The following is a 16,891-nucleotide window of genomic DNA, read 5'->3' as shown; positions in this document are numbered from 1 at the left end:
ATGTTGGCCTTCATAACAAGAGGAGTTGAGTATAGGAGCAAAGAGGCGCTTCTGCAGTTGTACAGGACTCTAGTGAGACCATACCTGGAGTATTGTGTGCAGTTTTAGTCTCCTAATTTGCCGAAGGACATCCTTGCTATTGAGGGAGTGCAGCGTAGGTTCACGAGGTTAATTCCCAGGATGGCGGGACTGTCATATGTTGAAAGAATGGAGTGACTGGGCTTGATTACACTGGAATTTAGAAGGATGAGAGGGAATCTTATTGAAATATATAAGATTATTAAGGGATTGGACACGCTAGAAGCAGGAAACATGTTCCCGATGTTGGGGGAGTCAGAACCAGGGACCACAGTTTAAGAATAAGGGGTAGTAGGCCATTTAGAACGGAGATGAGGAAAAACTTTTTCACCCAGAGAGTTGTGAATCTGTGGAATTCTCTGCCTCAGAAGGCAGTGGAGGCTGATTCTCTGGATGCTTTCAAGAGACAGTTAGATAGAGCTCTTAAAGATAGCGGTCAATAGACAATATATGCAGGAGTAGGTCATTCGGCCCTTCGAGCCAGCACCGCCATTCAATGTGATCATGGCTGATCATCCCCAATCAGTACCCCATTCCTGCCTTTTCCCCATATCCCCTGACTCAACTATCTTTAAGAGCCCTATCCAGCTCTCTCTTGAAAGCATCCAGAGAACCTGCCTCCACGGCCCTCTGAGGCAGATAATTCCACAGACTCACAACTCTCTGTGAGAAAAAGTGTTTCCTCGTCTCGGTTCAAAATGGCTTACTCCTTATTCTTAAACTGTGGCCCCTGGTTCTGGACTCCCCCAACATCGGGAACATGTTTCCTTTATCAAGGGATATGGGGAGAAGGCAGGAACGGGGTACTGATTGTGGATGATCAGCCGTGATCACAGTGAATGGCGGTGCTGGCTCGATGGGCCGAATGGCCTACACTTGGAACTATTGTCTATTGTACAAAAGAATGGGAACGTTTTACACCCTCCCTTCACGCTTCGCTATAAACACAGTCCATCAGCAATCTTGCTGCGAGATCAGGCATTTCTCGCCTGCTCCTGCATATGAATGCAGTTGGCCTCACGTCCATTAGCAGAACATTTATCACCTTGTTCCTTTAACTGCAGCAAACTGGAGACTATTGGCAGGTCTGGGCGTGTCAGACCTGGGAACAGTGAACAACGCCACGGGGTTTAGTCCTGCGAGTCGAAACGTTACAGGACACCAAAGACAATGGGGCTTTCTCACGGTGCGACCTGAAGCAAGACTTAACACGAGTTTAACATCGTGGGAACCTTCTGCGATAGCAGTACGGCATTCGTGGACCACCGAGGACCCCCGTGGCGCTAACGGCAGGTAGTCGTGTAACTTTGTACGGTCGGGAGAAAATTCAGACATTTTTGAATTTCTCCAAGAGTGACTTGAGCAGCGTTGCAACCTTGTTCAAGTTCAAGTTCAAGTTCAAGTTCAAGTGAGTTTATTGTCATGTGTCCCTGTATAGGACAATGAAATTCTTGCTTAAGCACACAGAAAATAGTAGGCATTTACTACAAAACAGATAAATGTGTCCATATACCATGATATAAATATATACATACATGAATAAATAAACTGGTAGTGCAAATAACAGAAAGTGGTTGCTAATAATCAGAGTTTTGTCCGAGCCAGGTTTAATAGCCTGATGGCTGAGGGGAAGTAGCTATTCCTGAACCTGGTTGTTGCAGTCTTCAGGCTCCTGTACCTTCTACCTGAAGGTAGCAGGGAGATGAGTGTGTGGCCAGGATGGTGTGGGTCTTTGATGATACTGCCAGCCTTTTTGAGGCAGCGACTGCGATAAATCCCCTCGATGGAAGGAAGGTCAGAGCCGATGATGGACTGGGCAGTGTTTACTACTTTTTGTAGTCTTTTCCTCTCCAGGGCGTTCAAATTGCCGAACCAAGCCACGATGCAACCGGTCAGCATGCTCTCGACTGTGTACCTGTAGAAGTTAGAGAGAGTCTTCCTTGACAATCCGACTCTCCGTAATCTTCTCAGGAAGTAGAGGCGCTGATGAGCTTTTTTGATAATTGCGTTAGTGTTCTCAGACCAGGAAAGATCTTCAGAGATGTGCACGCCCAGGAATTTGAAGTTCTTGACCCTTTCAACCATCGACCCGTTTATATAAATGGGGCTGTGGGTCCCCCTCCTACTCCTTCCAAAGTCCACAATCAGTTCCTTGGTTTTGCTGGTGTTGAGGGCCAGGTTATTGTGCTGGCACCATATGGACAGTTGCTCGATCTCTCTTCTGTACTCTGACTCATCCCCATCAGTGATACGCCCCACAATAGTGGTGTCGTCAGCGAACTTGATGATGAAGTTCGCACTGTGGTTCGCTACGCAGTCATGGGTATAGAGTGAGTACAGCAGGGGGCTGAGCACGCAGCCTTGAGGTGCTCCCGTGCTGATTGTTATTGAGGCTGACACATTTCCACCAATACGAACAGACTGTGGTCTGTGGACGAGGAAGTCGAGGATCCAGTTGCAGAGGGATGCGCAGAGACCCAGTTCTGCGAGTTTGGTAACCAGTTTGGAGGGGATGATTGTGTTAAATGCCGAGCTGTAATCAATGAATAACAGCCTGACATATGAGTTTTTGTTGTATGAACGCAGATGCCAGTGCGATATCCGTAATGACTCTTGCGGGTACCGTGGGAACTCCTGCGAACGGTAAACCCGGAAGCTTGACAGAAGGGACATAAGGTGAGTAAAAAAGGTGGTCTCAATATCGCCAATGGACCATGTGTCCATCGAGGACGTCCCACCTAATTGTCATTGTTTGAGAATTTTTTTCACAGTAAAAAGACTTGCAGAGATGCCTCTCAGAAAAGCGCAAAGAATGGGGTCAAAGAAAGTCAGAAAGTTTTTAGCCATGCAGGTAAATGAGGAGGAAACTCAGCAAGAGAGACAGGTGGAGAGGCAAGAGGAGATGCCAGAGATACCACTGCCTGTGGGCTCCTTGGAGCAGGGAGAGGGTGATCAAGGTGGATTTGAGATTGCCTCCTCAGTAGTGAGTATCTATAACAATATATTAGTTTATGTACAGGAGAACAATTTAATGTTATCCATGATTTAAAAACATACAATGCTACAGATGTAAAAGTGCTGTTTTTGCAGTTTCCTTTAATTTATCTTATAAACGTCTGTCTGTTCCCTGCAAAAACAGCACTTTTACATCTGTAGCTTTGTATGTTTTTAAATCATGGATAACATTAAATTGAGACCACCTTTTTTACTCACCTTATGTCCCCTCTGTCAAGCTTCCGGGTTTACCGTTCGCAGGAGTTCCCACGGTACCCGCAAGTCATTACGGATATCGCACGGATATCGCACTGGCATCTGCGTTCATACAATGTTGCAACGCTGCTCAAGTCACTCTTGGAGAAATTCAAAAATGTTTGAATTTTCTCCCGACCTTACAAAGTAACACGACTACCTGCCGTTAGCGCCACGGGGGTCCTCGGTGGTCCACGAATGCCGTACTGCTATCGCAGAAGGTTCCCACGATGTTAAACTCTTGTTAAGTCTTGCTTCAGGTCGCACCGTGAGAAAGCCCTTTAACTCAGCGGGACGGGCTGCATCTCTGGAGAGAAGGAATGGGTGACGTTTCGGGTCGAGACCCTTCTTCAGACTGGCCTGAAACATCAATAAAGTTTACTCGCTTTAAAGTGAGCTGTGCAGTGTAACCCGTGCTAGCACCGTGTTATTAGTAATGTTGCCTTTTAATACCATTTTACAACTTTATGTCGGGATGCACGAAAGCGAGCTGGAGAGGCTTTAGTTTAGTTTAGTTTGGTTATAGAGAGATACAGCACGGAAACAGGCCCTTCGGCCCACCGAGGGCGAGTCCGCACCTACCAGCACACGAACGCTATCCTACACACGCTCGGGTCAATTTACATTCACACCAAGCCAATTAACCTACTGGCCCGTGTTTAAGAAGGAACTGCAGATGCTGGAAAATCGAAGGTACACAAAAGTGCTGGAGAAACTCAGCGGGTGCAGCAGCATCCATGGAGCGAAGGAAATAGGCAACGTTTCGGGCCGAAACTTTGCCTATTTCCTTCGCTCCATAGATGCTGCTGAACCTACAAGCCTGCACGTCTTCGGAGTGTGGGAGCAAACCGGGGCTCCAGGAGAAACAGGTCACGGGGGAGAACGTGCGAACTCCGTACAGACAGCACCCACCCGTGGTCAGGATCGAACCCGGGCTTCTGGCGCTGTGCGGCAGCAACTCTCCCGCTGCCTTTGTTGTTTGTGCGTTGTATTTCTTATTTTTAGTGTCTTGTGTTGCAGATGTTTTTGTTGCATGAAGATCAGCTTCTGCTGGGATTGGCTTGAAGGTTGTTGAAGAAGTCCAGCGTTGGATTGGATCCACAATCATTTGGAAGTTTCCTCACAACCAGGTGAGTGGGCCTGTTGTGATAAGGTTGCCCCTCGGGTTCCTATTCAATCTTGACCCCTCACGTTAAAACAATGTCCTCTGGTTCTTGATTCCACTGCTGGGTTAAAAAAAGAGTCTGTGTATTCACCCTAATATCTCCCTCATTATTTGATACACTATTACAAAATCACCCACACTCCAAAGAATAGTCTGCCCAACCTCTCTTTATAGCTCAGGCCCTGGCAACATCCTGGTAAATCTTCTCTACATTCTTTCCAGGTCCCCGATGTGTTGTACAACTACAACATAACCTCCGAACCTCGATTCTTAATTCCCTGACTTATGCAGGCCAGCATGCCACAAGCCTACTCCACCACCCTATCTCCAAGCGGTGCCACTTTCAGTGAACTAGGTTCTTGTAGATGGACACAAATTGCTGGAGTAACTCAACGGGAGAGGCAACATCTCTGGAGAGAAGGAATAGGGGTCGAGACCCTTCTTCTGAGTTACTCCAACATTTTGTATCCATCTTTGGTTTAAACCAGCATCTGCAGTTCCTTCTTACACAGCCCGCGTGGGTTCTCCCCATGACCTGCGTGGGTTTTCTCCGAGATCTTCGGTTTCCTCCCACACTCCAAATACGTACAGGGTTGTAGGTTATTTGGCTTGGTAAATGTAAAAATTGTCCCCAATGGGTGTAGGATGGTGTTGATGTGCGAGGATCGCTGGTGGGCGCGGACCCGGTGGGCCGAAGGTCCTACTTCTGCACTGTATCTCTAAACTAAACTAAACTATGTTCTTGTAATGTGAGATCCCTCTGCTCACCAACACTCGCCAGGCCTCACCATTCACTGTGAAAGTCCTGCTGCCCTAAGACTTCCTAAAATGTGACACCTCAAATTCATCAGAATTAAACTCCATTAGCCATTTGTCAGCCCACGCGCCCAGTGGATCAAGATCCTACTGTAACTTCTAGAGGAAAAGACACAAAATGTTCGAGTGACTCTGTAGGTCATTGGCTTACTGCAACTCTTTATATTTTGTTCATGATTCCAGCATCTGAAGTTCCGTGTTACGTTTTTTAGTTTAGTTTAGAGATACAGTGCGGAAACAGGCCCTTCGGCCCACCAAGTCCACACCGACCTGTGATCCCCGCACATTAACACTATCCTCCACACACTAGGGACAATTTAACATTCATGCCAAGCCAACTAACCTACAAACCTGTCCATTATTGGTGTCTTTGGATCTTTGGATCGTGTGTCCGTAATTCTTGAAAATTCTGCCACTTCTTCTTCTTGCGTATGGCGTGCACAGCCTAAAGTTGTCGGACAACTTGTTCTATTTGATTGTGCACACCGGGTTGATTGCATTCGGCGGAACAGGGCGGACCACGTGAAGATTACTAATAATAATAATGGATGGGATTTATATAGCGCCTTTCTAATACTCAAGGCACTTTACATCGCATTATTCATTCACTCCTCAGTCACACTCGGTGGTGGTAAGCTGCTTCTGTAGCCACAGCTGCCCTGGGGCAGACTGACGGAAGCGTGGCTGCCAATCTGCGCCTACGGCCCCACCGACCACCACCAATCACTCACACACATTCACACACAGGCAAAGGTGGGTGAAGTGTCTTGCCCAAGGACACAACGACAGTATGCACTCCAAGCGGGATTCGAACCGGCTACCTTCCGGTCGCCAGCCGAACACTTAGCCCATTGTGCCATCTGTCGTCCCAATTACTGCATTAGCTTTTATCATAGAGCCATAGTGATACAGCGTGGAAACAGGCCCTTCGGCACAACTTGCCCACACCGGCCAACGTGTCCCACCTGCCTGCACTTGGTCTAAGCCTCTCCAAACCTGTCCTATCCATGTACCAGTCTAGGTGGGAACAATTGGCATGGGCTGAAAGCTGAGCATGTATGAACAAGATGTTTGGTTTAAAGATGGCACCCACACACACACTACTGCGTTCCATCTTTCAGATGCGGTGACTTGAAGGATTCTGGCAGATAGACTTCAGGAGGACCATCTGCCACGATGGACAACGAGGCTCACCCTCTCTTTGATAAGTTCCTGCAAGGAAGGACATGTAGAGAGACTCTGAGCCGCTTCCAGGATCTCTGCCGCCATCTGTGCCTGGATCCCACTGACTATCGCAACTTCTACCACAAGCTCAAGGGCAGTCTCAACTACTGGAAGGCCAAAGCCTTGTGGGTTAAGTTGGATAAACGAGCAGCACACGAGGATTATGAGCAAGGACAGGCCTGTCTTAACACAAAGGCAAGTATCATCCTGTTTATTAAAGGTGGTTTGGAAAATGTGCCGACCCTTGGTCTATCCCTGATGGGACATTACTGGCTTTACCTTGCCCTAAACATTATTCCCTTATCATGTATCAGGGGATCTTATAGAAACTTATAAAAGGACTGGACAAGCTAGATGCAGGAGAAATGTTCCCAATGTTGGGTGAGTCCAGAACCAGGGGCCACAGTCTTAGAATAAAGGGAAGGTCATTTAAGACTGAGGTAAGAAAAAACTTTTTCACCCAGAGAGTTGTGAATTTATGGAATTCCCTGCCATGGAGGGCAAGTCACTGGATGGATTTAAGAGAGAGTTAGATAGAGCTCTAGGGGCTAGTGGAATCGAGGGATATGGGGAGACGGTAGGCACGGGTTATTGATAGGGCACGATCAGCCATGATCACAATGAATGGTAGTGCTGGCTCGAAGGGCCGAATGGCCTCCTCCTGCACCTATTTTCTATGTATCTATACACTGTAAGTGGTTTGATTGCTTACAAGAATGATTCCAGGAATTAATGGGTTAGCGTATGATGAGCCTTTGACAGCACTAGGCCTCAACTTCCTGGGGTTTAGAAGGTTGAGGGGGGACCTCATTGAAACTTACAGAATAATGAAAGGCATAGATAGAGTGGATGTGGAAAGAATGTTTCCATTGGTGGGAGAGCCTAGGACCAGAGGTCAGAGCTTCAGAATTAAAGGGCGCTCTTTTAGAAAGGAGGTGAGGAGGAACTTCTTTAGTCAGAGGATAGTTAATCTGTGGAACTCATTGTCACAGAGAGCTGAGGAGGCCAAGTCACTGGATATTTTTTTCGGCAGAGATCGACAAATTCTTGATTAGAACGGCTGTCAAGGGAGATGGCAGGAAAATGGGATTAGGAGGCAGGGATCAGCCACGATTGAATGGACTGAATGGCCTAATTCTATTCCTATAACTTGTGAACTTGTAATCACGTATTGTCTTTCTGCTGACTGGTTAGCACACAACAAAAGCTTTTCGCTGCACCTCGGTACACGTGACTATAAACTCAACTGAACTGATAAACTCAACTGAAAGTGCATATTGTATCCCTTCTACCTAATCGAAACAGAGGAAGCTTGGCTTGGAGACACAGCGTGGAAACAGGCCCTTCGGCCCACCGCGTCCACGCTGACCCGTTCACGCTGTACGTTGTACGTAGAAACAAGGAACTGCAGATGATGGTTTTGATATGAATCCCCTTGCAAAAGGATAAAAACTGCTTCTTTAGTGAAATTTTGTCTGATCTCCTCCCTTCTCAGTACAGATACTGACTGAGGTCACATAGGAATCCATTTCCTCAACAACACTGAAGTGGAATTACAGATAGTAGTCAGTTTGAAAAATCTCAGCTTGAGCTTCATTTTCCTTTCATTATCTACCTTGATATGTCTGAAAGGCGCCCATTAAATAAAATTTATTATTATTATTATTACCTTCCTTTTTTACGTGTGATGTTTAGCTTTGGTTAGAGATACAGCATGGAAACAGGCCCTTCGGCCCATCGAGTCCACGCTGACCATCGATCACCAGTTCAATGTTATCCCACTTTCCAATCCGCTCCCTACACACTAAGAAGGGTCTCGACCCGAAACGTCACCCATTCCTTCTCGCTAGAGATGCTGCCTATCCCGCTGAGTCACTCCAGCATTTTGTATCTGCCCCTGCACGCCACGACCAATTTACAGAGGACTATTAACCTAATGGCCCACAATGTCTGTGCCGAACATGATGCCAAATGAAACTAATTTCATCTACTTGCATACGATCCATATCTCTCCATTCCCTCCAGATCCCTGTGGCTATCAAAAAACCACTTGGATGCCACTGTTAAGTCTGCCTCCCCAGCAGCGTAATCCATGCACCCACTACCCTGAAGGGGCCTGTCCCAAAAAGTCACCTGTCTTTTGACCTTTTGACCAGCTGAGGTACTCCAGCACTTTGTCCTTTTCTTCTTCCTAAACCAGCATCTGCAGTTCCTTGTTTCTACATACGACTAGCGTGAACGGGGGATCGGTGGTCAACGTGGACGCGGTGGGCCGAAGGGCCTGTTTGCACGCTGCGTCTCTTAAGCCAAGCTTCCTCTGTTTCGTCCACTGGATCACTGAACTCCCACTCTCCGGAGATGCTGCCTGTCCGGCTGAGTGAATCCAGCATTTTTTTTGTGTCTATCTGCGATTTAAAGCGGGTCCTGCAGTTCCATCCCCACACGCTGACCTCCCGCTTGCTGTTTCAGTGTTTGGTTCTAGGGTGCGGCCCGTGTGGGCTCCGGACGGCCATCGAGCTGGCGTTTCTCGGGGCCAAAGTCCTGGTGGTGGAGAAGAGGGATGCCTTCTCCCGGAACAATGTGCTGCACCTGTGGCCGTTCACCATCCAGGACATGCGGGCCCTCGGGGCCAAGAAATTCTATGGCAAATTCTGTTCCGGATCACTCGACCACATCAGTAAGTTCAGAGACAGCGAGAGAAGTGTGTGTGTGTGTGTGTCTGTGTGTGTGTGTCTGTGTGTGTAGGGGCGTTTGTGTGTGTGTGTATGTGTGTAGGGGTGTTTGGGTGTGTGTGTGTGTGTATATGTGTATGTAGGGGCGTTTGTGTGTGTCTATGTGTGTGTGTGTGTGTGTGTCTATGTGTGTAGGGGCGTTTGTGTGTGTGTGTGTCTGTGTGTGTAGGGGCGTTTGTGTGTGTGTGTCTGTGTGTGTAGGGGCGTTTGTGTGTGTGTGTGTGTGTGTATGTGTGTAGGGGTGTTTGGGTGTGTGTGTGTGTATATGTGTATGTAGGGGCGTTTGTGTGTGTCTATGTGTGTGTGTGTGTGTCTATGTGTGTAGGGGCGTTTGTGTGTGTGTGTCTGTGTGTAGGGGCGTTTGTGTGTGTGTGTCTGTGTAGGGGTGTTTGGGTGTGTGTGTGTGTCTATGTGTGTAGGGGCGTTTGGGGGTGTGTGTGTGTGTGTGTCTGTGTGTAGGGGTGTTTGGGTGTGTGTGTGTGTCTATGTGTTTGGGGGTGTGTGTGTGTGTGTCTATGTGTGTAGGGGCGTTTGGGGGTGTGTGTGTGTGTCTATGTGTGTAGGGGCGTTTGTGTGTGTGTCTGTGTGTAGGGGTGTTTGGGTGTCTGTGTGTAGGGGCGTTTGGGTGTGTGTGTGTGTGGGGTGGCACAGCGGTAGAGTTGCTGCCTCACAGCGTCAGAGACTGACCTGTCGTGTGAAGCAGCAAGTCTACTCCTGCTGCGCCACTTAGCTGCCTCTATAAGCTCACCTTCCAGCCAAGAAAAAGTCCTCGCCTGCCTAACCTCTCCATGTGGTTCAAGCCCTGGCAACATCCTTGTAAATCTTCTCCGCATTCTTTTCAACTTAACAATATCCTTCCGATATAGCAGGTTGATCAAACCCTGCTGTAGAATTGGCCTTGATAGAATACTCTATATGATCACAGGATATCACCAACCAAGAGATATATGTTCTGATTAAAACAGGACAATGTCTTTGGCTGACGATGACGGCAGCTCCAGTGATTCTTTACTGTCACCGAAACGTTGCCTATTTCCTTCGCTCCATAGATGCTGCTGCACCCGCTGAGTTTCTCCAGCACTTTTGTTTACCTTCGACTTTCCAGCATCTGCAGTTCCTTCTTAAACAGTGAAATTCTTTGTTTTGCATACAATACGCAAAGCACACAAGGAGTCGCCACGTGCCTGGCGCTGACAAAGTTACAAAATGTACACCTTAGTGTCATGTTAGTTGCTCTTTGTTCTCTGTACCACCCGCTTCCCCCCCCCCCCCCTCCGGGTCCCTCTGTTTTTCGCCCCCCTCCCATGCCGGGTCCCACTTTGTTCTTGATGGCGCAGCCCCCGACCCTCTCTCCACGGCCCGACAACCTCTCCTCATCGCAGTCCTTTACTCCCTTTAAACTTCCCTTTAAACGTCACATCGGCTTGCACATGGTTTACATCCTGCCATTACCTGCCTGTTCACGAGTCGGTCTAAATGCCTTTTGAATATTACTGCTGTATCTCTTTCATGTCATAAGGGTACATTAGGCCATTCGGACCCAGGTCTACTCCGCCATTCAATCATGGCCGATCCATCTCCCCCTCCTAACCCCCATTCTCCTGCCTTCTCCCCATAACCTCTGACACTTGTACCAATGAAGCATCTATCTATCTGCTGTAAAAATATCCATTGACTTGGCTTTCTCCACTTCCCTTGGCTCCACTTTCCAGGCTCTTACCACTCCCTGCCTAAAATACTTTGTGATGTTCCCAGATGGTAAAGAGTTAGGGCAGCAGGAGAAATCTCCAGTCATAGTCATACAGCGTGGAAATGGTCCCTTCGGCCTTGCTTGTCCACACCGACCAACGTGTCCCATGTACACTAGTCCCAATTGGAGACAGGGACATTCTTCTTCGAATTAGCATGGGTGATTAGTACAGGTTCTTGATTAGTATCGGTGTCAGGGGTTATGGGGAGAAAGCAGGAGAATGCGGTTAGGAGGGAGAGATAGATCAGCCATGATTGAATAGCGGAGTCGACTTGATGGGCTGAATAGCCTGACTATGCTCCTATTACTTATGACCTTGTGAAAGAAGAACTCAGCAGGCCAAGGGTTCCGACCCTCCACAGATGCTGCCTGACCCGCAGAGTTCCTCCAGCAGTTTTACTTTTGCCCAAAATTCTGTCACCTGCTGTCTCTTGTGTCAATAATATATTTGGCACACTATGTTTTAATGCCACCCGAATATTGGAGCGCCCATCGAACTGGGAGTGGCACATTCGTTCCGCGGTGAAAGTCCTGCATGGACATGTTGTTGAAATTATTGAAGACCCTGGGGTGATTGTTTCTGCATGAAAGTGGTTTCGTATTCTACCTGATTTTCATTTCTTTTGTTGCCACAGGCATCCGACAACTGCAGCTGATTCTGCTGAAAGTGGCCCTCATCCTGGGAGTTGAGATCCATGTGAATGTGGAGTATAAAGGATTAATTGAACCTTCAAAGGACAAAAGTGAGGATCTATTGTTAAACGTTTAAGAAAGAACTGCAGATGCAGACTTTCATATGAAGAAAGACTGGATAGACTCGGCTTGTACTCGCTAGAATTTAGAAGATTGAGGGGGGATCTTATAGAAACTTACAAAATTCTTACAGGGTTGGACAGGCTAGATGCAGAAAGATTGTTCCCGATGTTGGGGAAGTCCAGAACTAGGGGTCACAGTTTAAGGATAAAGGGGAAATCTTTTCGGACTGAGATGAGGAAAACATTTTTCACACAGAGAGTGGTGAATCTCTGGAATTCTCTGCCACAGAATGTAGTTGAGGCCAGTTCATTGGCTATATTTAAGAGGGAGTTAGATGAGGCCCTTGTGGCTAAAGGGATTAGGGGGTATGGAGAGAAGGCAGGTACAGGATACTGAGTTGGATGATCAGCCATGATCATATTGAATGGCGGTGCAGGCTCGAAGGGCCGAATGGCCTACTCCTGCACCTATTTTCTATGTTTCTATGTCTATGCTGGAAAAATCGAAGGTAGACAAAAATGCCGGAGAAACTCAGCAGCTGAGGCAGCGTCTATGGAGCGAAGGAATAGGTGACGTTTTGCGTCGAGACCCTTCTTCAGACTGAAGAAGGGTCTCGACTCGAAACGTCACCTATTCCTTCGCTCCATAGATGCTGCCTCACTCGCTGAGTTTCTCTGGCATTTTTGCCGACCATTTATTGTTAAACCGCCCTTTATGGTTAAGTTATTCTGCATCTCGTGTGTTTGTCTGAGAGGTTTAAGTGGGTAGAATGTAAAATGTTATCCAGTCACAGTGGAATTTTTGTAGTTTACTACATATGTAGGAAGGAACTGCAGATAGACACAAAACGCTGGAGTAACTCAGCGGGGCAGGCAGCATCACTGGAGAGATCACTGTTTAGACATTTCGGGCTGCCTGTCCTGCTGAGTTACTCCAGCATTTTGTGTCTATCTTTAGTTTGGTTTAGGGATACTGCACAGAAACAGGCCCTTTGGCCCACCGAGTCCGTGCTGACCAGCGATCCCCATACACCAGCACTATCCTACACACTAGGGACAATTTACAATGATTCCAAGCCAATTAACCTGCAGGACTGTACGTCTTTGGAATGTGGGAGGAAACTGGAGATATCGGAGAAAACCCACGCAGGTCACGGGGAGAACGTACAAACAAGCGCCCATAGCCTGGGTCGAACCCGGGTCTCTGGCGCTGTAAGGCAGTGTTAGTGTACGGGGATCGCTGGTTGGGTGAGGACTCGGTGTGGAGCTGCGCTGTATCTCTAAACTAAACTAGAGGCTCCATGACTCTAACCCACACGTATTGTCCCATATTTGACGTGGAAGGAGGCCGCTCCGCCCCGTAAGTTTGTGCTGCCCCCCTGAGCTCTGCCCAGCCCGTCTGCCACCCACGTAGGCTGGCGGTAATTTATAGTGGCCAGTTGACCTATTGATCAGCATGTCCTGGGAAAGCGGGTGGAAAGCAGAGCACATGGAGAAAAGCATGAAAGGAGAGCGTGCAAACTCTACACAGATCACTTGAGCCAAGAGGCGGCAGCAGTACTAACTGCTGCACCAGGGTGCCACCCATGGGAGAAACTTAAATGCACAAACTACTGCCTGAAAGCAGCTGTTGAATTTGCCTTCTATAGTTAGTGATGGAGCCACGCAGCATGGAAAGAGGCCCTTTGGCCCAACTCATCCATGCTGACCAAGATGCCCCATTTAAACTAGTTCCATTTGGCACAGAAGCCTCTCAACATCTTCTATCCATGAATCTGTCCAGAGGTCTTTTTAATGCTGTTATAGTTCCCGCCTCAACTACTCATCCCTTCCACTCACCACCCTCTGAGTGGAAAAGTCGCCTCTGGGCTTCCCATCAAATCTTGCAAGCCCCTCTCACCGAAGAAGTGTGGTTCTTGATTGGCCTACTCTGGGTAAAAGAATATATTCAACCTCGGTATTCCCCTCGTGATTTTATACATCCCTCCTGCTCGGCCTCCTGCATTCATTCCATGGAATTAAATCCCAGCCTGCCCAACCTCTCCCAGTAACTCAATCCCTCGAGTCCCGGCAACATCCTCGCAAATTGTCTCTGCAGTCTCTCCAGCTTCAAGCTGATACTGATCAGACCAGAGCTCTAGTGCTCATTGTCATCGCTGTGTTTATAGAGGTGGAGAGTGATACTGCGTGGAAACAGGCCCTTTGCTGCAACTTGTCACCACTGGCCAACGTGCCTCTAGTCCCCCCCGCCCACGTTTGGACAATATCCCTCGAAACATCTTGATTAGTGCGGGTGTCGGGGGTGACGGGGAGAAGGCGGGAGAATTGGGTTAGGAGGGAGAGATCGATCCTCCATGATTCGACCTGATGGGCCGAATGGCCTAATTCTGCTCCTATCACATGACCGTAAACCTCTCCTATCCATGTACCTGTCGAAGTGTTTCTTAAGCGCTGTGATTCTTCATGATCCACTGCTCTAGGATGATCTTTGCTCATTAATATAGATGTCATTCTTTTTTCCCCCCCCCCCATCTCCCAGGGACAGGGTGGCGAGCTCACCTCCTCCCCGCTGGTCACCCGGTGTCTGACTACGAGTTTGATGTGTTTGTCTCCGCTGGTGGTGGCAAATATGTTCCTGAAGGTGAGAAATAAGGTGCCAACAGTTTTGTGAAGGTTTGTCTGTCCATCTCTGGGTCCTTCGGTGCAATGCATGTCTGGACACCACCGTCACTGAATTCACTCATGCGTGTGATGTGTGAATTACACTCGTGCACAGAAAACATGCTCTGGCAGTGAATGTGCAGCTGTCTCACCATGAGTCACAGAGCCTGACTAAACCATGTCCACAACCATGTTGTGTCACACTTGTTCTCCCTCTCTCTCTCTCTCTCTTATATTCCCTCTCTCATATTCTTTCTCTCTCTCATATTCTCTCTCATTCCCTCTCTCGTAATCTCTCTCCCTCTCTCATATTCTCTCCCCTTCCCCTTCCCCTCCCTCTCCCCCCCTCCCTCTCTCCACCTCTCTTGTTGTTTAAATAATTAAAAGGACTGGTGCACAATGATGGTATTGCTACATGTGGTCCATATGATGATTAAATGAGCCTTGTGTTGAGGTGAATCATGGCAGAAAGTCCCTGGTGGGTGGGCGCTTGGTGGGAAACGAGCACAAACACTTCAAAACAAGCATGACACACGTGTTCTGCACAATTCATGCAGAATAATGTGTTCACCGAGTCTAATCTCTGGGCAATTATATCCTCCAGTTTACCGTGTTCAGTGTCTTGGGAAATTATAGCCACTTGAATGAAATGATTGGACACCGGATGAGACAGGTGGAATAACGTGTTTTCTGTAACTATGGGGCGGTGGAGTTGTTGCGTCACAGAGACGGAGACCCGGGTTCGATCCTGACCACGGGTGCTGTCTGTCTTCTACATTCTCACCGTGAACTGCGTGGGTTTTCTCCGGGTGCTCCGGTTTCCCCCCACGCTCCAGAGACGTGCAGGCTTGTAAGTGAATTCGCTTTGGTAAAGATTGTAAATTGTCCCTGGCGTGTGTAGGGTAGTGCTAGTGTACGGGGATCGCTGGTCGGCACGGACTGGTTGGGCCGAAGGGCCTGTTTCTGCGCTGTGTCTCTAAACTAAACTGAACTATCCATTGCAGCAATACTGTGAGCCAACTTTTGTAAGGCTGTTTAGAAGGAAGTGAGGCAGAGAAACCACCCATCTTATTGTCTGCTTTGATCTAAGCATGTTTCCTGTTGGTTGTGTGAGATTCGGAAGTTAGGCTTCATGCATTCCACGTTAGTTTAGCCTTGTGAGGGCACGTACAGAGAAGTGAATTCTAGAGAGAATAACCATTTGTATGGGGCTGTAGGTGTTCAATGGTTCACGACCATTCTAGCATGGCACTGTGGTTAAATACTGGATTAGTGTTCAATGGTTCAATGATGCTCTGTTATGCAGCTGCACGGTGACATTCTTTGTGCATGCATCACACATACAGGCGTGCGCTGGATTTACTGGAGCAGCTCCCATGAGCCGACGTCCCTCTCCTCTCCTCGCCCGGCCATCCTTGTGTCCCAGGGGCGCCTCCTGCACCTGAGGCATTACCCCGGTTCACCCACCCACCCCAGCCCTTACCCCTCGTGTCCGAAGTCTCTCCAGCTCCCTCCCGCTTGCGCCGACCGACGAGCCTTCGTGCAAGTTCCAGGTCCTGCCGACCTGGCGAACCTTCGGGTGGGCTCCTCGGTAACGCGTGTGGCGTTCAGCGTATTCAGAGGCCTGTGATATCCTTCCTGAGCCATGAGTTTGTGGTAGTTGAGGGACTCGAGTTGAAGTGAGTGCGTCTGAACCCATAATGGTGACAACAAAACCACCGAACTGTGGTGGAAATCCATTCGATTCACCAACGTCCTCCACAAAACCTGCCATTAGTTTAGGCCAGGGGTCGGCAACCTACGGCCTGTATTTTTATTCATTTTGCTTTCGCGACCTGGGAACTGTAGCCAGTCCCGGGCACGCAGGCGATCTGGGAACTGCATCTCGGCCCTGGGGCAGGCGATCTGGGAACTGCATCTCGGCCCTGGGTCAGGCGATCTGGGAACTGCATCTCGGCCCTGGGGCAGGCGAGCCGACCTGGGTCCTGCAGCCAGTCCTGGGGCACGCAGGCGACCTGGGAACTGCAGAACACTCATTTGAAAAAAAAAATGAAAACGAATGTGAAAAACAACACTGAGTTTCACACTATGGCGATGGATGTGGCCCGCCATCCACTCAGAGACATGGGTCCCGGCCCCTACGCAGAACAAGGTTGCCAACCCCTGGTTTAGGCAACGTGGGACTCCAACCAATGTGGTTCTATCTCATTCTTGCCACCACAATGTGCATCGACCACTGGATTTGAGGTACTATCGGAAATGGGAAATTAATGGTGGCTTTGCCAGTGGCAGGAAGGATGAAGGAATGGGTTGATATTGGCACAAAGCTGGAGTAACTCAGCGGGACAGGCAGCATCTCTGGAGAGAAGGGGATGGTGATGTTTTTGGTCCAGACCCTTCTTCAGACTGAGAGTCAGGGCAGAGGGAGACTAGAGAAATGGATGGGCAAGGTGTGAAAATG

General features: G+C 48.5%; 1 protein-coding gene across 5 annotated transcripts in view; it reads left to right on the top strand.

The window, feature by feature from the left end:
- LOC116986948 (F-actin-monooxygenase mical1-like) overlaps positions 1 to 16,891 on the top strand; it is an 88,786-nt gene that overhangs the window by 10,714 nt on the left and 61,181 nt on the right. For all 5 annotated transcript variants that reach the window (XM_033042785.1, XM_033042784.1, XM_033042786.1 and 2 more), the window contains exons 2-6: positions 4,348 to 4,457; positions 6,430 to 6,727; positions 9,002 to 9,209; positions 11,650 to 11,757; positions 14,309 to 14,410. In XM_033042785.1, coding sequence (XP_032898676.1) covers positions 6,485 to 6,727; positions 9,002 to 9,209; positions 11,650 to 11,757; positions 14,309 to 14,410 — 661 coding nt within the window. In that variant the 5' untranslated portion in view covers positions 4,348 to 4,457; positions 6,430 to 6,484. The remainder of the gene's footprint in view (positions 1 to 4,347; positions 4,458 to 6,429; positions 6,728 to 9,001; positions 9,210 to 11,649; positions 11,758 to 14,308; positions 14,411 to 16,891) is intronic.

This window comes from Amblyraja radiata, chromosome 24 (genome assembly GCF_010909765.2).
Source record: "Amblyraja radiata isolate CabotCenter1 chromosome 24, sAmbRad1.1.pri, whole genome shotgun sequence".
Taxonomy (NCBI): Eukaryota; Metazoa; Chordata; class Chondrichthyes; order Rajiformes; family Rajidae; genus Amblyraja; species Amblyraja radiata.
Note: the sequence above shows the minus strand (reverse complement) of the source record. Positions and strands in the feature narration are given on the sequence as shown.